The 4,536-nt window shown below is 34.7% G+C and overlaps 2 protein-coding genes across 2 annotated transcripts; both read left to right on the top strand.

Moving 5' to 3' along the window:
* Positions 1–382: 382 nt before the first annotated feature.
* LOC108374975 (uncharacterized) lies at positions 383–883 on the top strand. Its single transcript, XM_017631036.1, has one exon. It carries the CDS (start codon positions 383–385, stop codon positions 839–841), a length of 459 nt encoding a protein of 152 aa, XP_017486525.1. The 3' UTR covers positions 842–883.
* Positions 884–1,440: 557 nt separating this feature from the next.
* On the top strand, positions 1,441–4,531 carry LOC108374974 (ubiquitin-conjugating enzyme E2 S-like; the record flags this gene model as incomplete). Its single annotated transcript, XM_017631034.1, has 5 exons — positions 1,441–1,788; positions 1,903–2,198; positions 2,312–2,459; positions 2,803–3,122; positions 4,505–4,531. Coding segments are annotated over exons 2-5 (504 nt in total), but the record flags the coding sequence as incomplete, so codon positions are not given.
* Between the last annotated feature and the right edge of the window lie 5 nt (positions 4,532–4,536).

The following is a 4,536-nucleotide window of genomic DNA, read 5'->3' as shown; positions in this document are numbered from 1 at the left end:
ACTAAGTTTAGCCAATCAAATGTCAACGAGCTGTTCATTTTAAACTCAGTTTACGTAATCTGAGTATAAACTGCTGCTTCTTACTAAGCAGACGAAACAAGAAGGGAACTTGAAAGCATGCAACTTCGACAGTGGTACAGCAAGCTTTGCCTAACCCGACGAAATGCAATAAACGGGGTGTCTATTACATTCGGGTACTGACTATTTTTGTAGCAAATTAATTAATAAAAAAAAAAAACGATTTAGAGGTGTAGGCAGCTATCGATAATACAATATAATAGATATGATAAAGTTCCATCCTTCTTTTGTCAGACAGTTTTATTTTCGTTTTTCGTCAGTTATTTAATTTAAAATTTCTCTATTGTTTTATAAAATATCGAAAATGTCCAAATGTCAATCCACTGGTCATTGGATGCGCTATGAGGCCAACATGCCTACACCAAAATCTATTACACATGAAAGTCTGGAGGCTGGACGAAAAATGGCATCAAACTTACGCATAATCGCTCGTAAGCAACTCAACTTTCAATCGTATCCGATGAATGATTTCCGATTTGATCTGCTGCAATTGGATAAACCTAAAGAGTTTCAAAATATTTCCACATACAATCGCGATTACATCGCGCCACATCCAAAGAAATGTACTCCGAAAAATGTACATGACGTAGAGTCACCAGATCCACTTTTCAATCGAAGGGCTGTTAATGAGTTCGAAATGGTGCCATGGTCGGACACCAAGTTTATGGACGACAAGTTGTTCAATGTTTCCGAGCAGCGAAAAAGAATCAATTTCTTTAGACAATTACGAAATCGTAGTTTTCAATTTGAGCAAAACGAGTAGAAGGAAGGAAATGCGAGACCGGAACGCGTACATGTGTACATACAAACGTACATACATATGTAATAGGTACTTACAAACGTGCATGCATTACAAATAAAACTTAAGCTGAATAAATGAAATTTATTTAACGCTAATTACCTATCATATCCGCATGCTGGATGATTTAATGCAGTTTTTCTGAGCGATTTTGCTTTTGGAAATCGCAAAGGAACGATTTCACTTCCGCAAAGCCCCACACCGAAACACATTTACACACAAGTAGATTTTACAATTGGGATGCCCACTATAGTAAAAAAAGTTGGTATCGCTTATTTTCTTTGCATTAATCACCAAGAAAGTAATCTGAATTCACTATATCATTAATTTTTAATTCTAGTGACTCGTTTGCATACGAATTTTGTTCGATAAAGCGCGAAACTGGCATTTTGTAAGCAAAGCGACTCTGTATTTACACTTCCGCGACTACAGCGCTGTCTGCTGGTAGGACATACGTAGAGTATTTCCAAGATGTGTTTAATGAGCACACATGGTTGCATTGTGCAGTCTCTAAAAAGGCGAGGTTTTACTTTGTATTGGAAAAACCGCTCGTCGACTCACGCTTGAATAACACGTGCTAACAGTGGTTTTCATTATTATATTAAACATAAGAATTATTTTAATACATAAAATTTTATTAACAGAGAACATTTAACGGAAAAATCGCCGTTCTTCCAGTCAACTCAGTGCTATCAATACTAATTTTAATAAAACTTCACTGCAACACTGTTTGTGTCGAGTGGGAAAAGTTTGTTTCGCTGGTTGACATTTTTCTTTTTGGGAATTTTGTTCGAAAACTGTAAAATTCTGGTTATTCGAGTGAAAATTGTTTAAACAAATACGATACAGGAGGAAAATAAAAACGTGTAAACCCACAATAGTTTGAACTTGCACAAAGGTCGTTGAAAAAAGTAAGTGAAATATTACAAACAAATCGACGCCATCGCAGAGCTAGGCGCAGTGGCGGAAAATTGAAGGAAAACTAAAAAAGTACACATACATTTTCCAATTGCCCATTTCCAAAGACGGACAGACGAAAAGTGACGCTTTTAACACGGCGCAGGTTCGCTTTGTATTAAAAACGAGTGAGTGGTTGAGGGTGCAGCAAGCTGTCTCCGTGTGCGACCAAGGTGAAGGGAGCACATACTGTATATCATCATAGAAAATTTGTAACTAGCCGTGTTGCACAAGACGAATCAACAAATAAAACACAGGAGCAAAACAAAGGCAAGTGGAAAGTAAGAGCATTGACAGCATCATCAGCCACTAACATTACAGCAATAGCAGCCAGCAAAAATCGAAAGTCATAGCCATGAGCTCGGTAAGTGTACTGCATCCCACATAACATGCAGCTGTTTACGTTGGTTATCATATTAAAAAAAAACACTCTTGTATACATTTCATGTTTGCTTAATTTTTCATGTGCTTGTGCAGATATCAAATGTGGAAAATTTGTCGCCACAAACCATTCGTCAAGTAATGAAGGAAATGCAGCAGATCAGTGAAACACCATTGGAAGGCATAAAAATACAAATAAATGACGCTGATGTAACTGACATTCAAGCACTTATCGAGGGTCCAGGTGCGTACGAGTGCATATGTATATAGTACTTAAATAGATACGCAATTTGTGGTGACCCCCGACCACTGCAATTACTTAAAATTTGAAGTAAACGTGACCAATAAGAAAAATCAATGCCACTTGCCCTTGAGACACAAATTGTGCGGCCTTGCCAAAATAATGCTCTAGTGCTGCGCTTGCAGTATTTAAATTTGCTAACATTTACATATGATATTTATCTACACACTTATATTGCACACATTTTGCTGGGCTTTATAGAAATGCGTATAAATTTATATGTAGTTAATTTTTATATATGTACATACATAGGTACGTATAGACTAAATTTATAATTTAATTGCAGCTGGCACGCCATATGCTGGTGGAGTTTTTCGTGTCAAGCTAACACTCGGAAAAGATTTTCCGCAATCACCGCCCAAAGCCTTTTTCCTAACAAAAATCTTCCACCCAAATGTGGCGGCCAATGGTGAAATTTGCGTTAACACATTAAAGAAGGATTGGAAACCAGATCTCGGTATTAAACATATATTGCTAACCATTAAATGCCTTCTTATTGTACCCAATGCGGAATCTGCGCTAAACGAAGAAGCTGGCAAATTGCTACTTGAACGTTATGATGATTATTCTCAGCGCGCTAAAATGATGACAGAGATTCATGCTCAGGTTAGTATTTTCATGTAATATTTAATTTTAAGATTCATGTGTCTGGGTTCATGTGTCTGATTTGTTTTAAAGTTTTAGGGTTGAAGGATAAACATAAATAATAAATAAATATAAAATTTGAGCTTGATTAAAACTTTTTTAGAAACTTTAGAGCACAAAAACAAATCGATTTAATAATTTTCCAAATATCTCTAGAACGGGGCGAGGAAATAATTTGAAAAAATAACACATACACACATCAATATTCTCTATAAAAAGAATTTTTTTTTTTTTCTTGAAAAACTTTTAACACAAATTTTTTGATAAAAAAATAGTTTTTGAAAATATGGCATCACAAAAAAAAAAATTAAAAAAATCACAATGCAAATACGCAACATTTAAGTATAGTATTATGGGGTACACTCTACAATAATTTGAGTTATGCATTTTTTTTACACCGAAGTTGAGAAAAATGAGTGCATTACGAATTTACAAATTTTCTAAACTTTTTTTAGATTTTTTGTTTGAGTATGCATATTTGTACGCGATTTTCTAGCCGGTTGAAACTTGCACTTCATTCGACTAAAATTAAATGGTCTACAAAATACATACTCGAAAATTTCTTAGAAATTCTGAATAAAAAGTTGAAAAATTTAATGAAATTTGGAATTTTCGTGAACTTTATATAGGGTGTGAAATAGGGATGACAGTGACAAAAATACATCGATGTTTTTCCTTGATTCGATCAATCGAAATGTACATCGATATTTTTCGATGCATCGAAGGGCATACATCGATGCATCGATTTGCATAGGATTTTTCAGATAATGTTTCACAACAAAATATGTTATTAGCAAAATTGTAGAAAATTTGAAATAAATTACTGCAACTGAGCTAATAATTATGTTTCTAACGGAACTTCTTGCAGCCATTTAAATTTTTTGGCCGAAGTCACTTCTTTTTTTTGAACAATTGAAAAACTGGAATGACGGTTCAATGTACCGTAGATGTCAGTTTTCAAAAAACATCGATGCATCGATACATCGACTATTTATACATCGAGTGAAAAATTTTCGATGCATCGAAGCAAAACATCCGATATTTTCGATGCATCGATGTTTTTCCGACATCCCTAGTGTGAAACCTTGATTTATATGGTTTAAATTATAGACCGAACTATATTTGCATAAATAATGGAAAAAAAAATTTTTCGTGGAAAAAATTGTGAATATTGCACTTTCATTTGTCGCCTGGTGTAACTTAAGTCTTTCTTTTGTAGAAGTTCTATCTTAACCGTAAGTTAGTTACCCCTGCCAGACTAAATTCGGTAACCCATTCGACTTATCATTTTAAATATATACATATGTACATACATATATCTAATTCTAACAAATTTCTTTCAGCCCGCTAAGGGGGCGGCTAGTGGTGATGTGAA

The sequence above is a fragment of the Rhagoletis zephyria genome, unplaced genomic scaffold, assembly GCF_001687245.7.
Source record: "Rhagoletis zephyria isolate East Lansing unplaced genomic scaffold, Rhagoletis_zephyria_1.1 Rzeph_scaffold_08335, whole genome shotgun sequence".
NCBI lineage: Eukaryota > Metazoa > Arthropoda > Insecta > Diptera > Tephritidae > Rhagoletis > Rhagoletis zephyria.
Note: the sequence above shows the minus strand (reverse complement) of the source record. Positions and strands in the feature narration are given on the sequence as shown.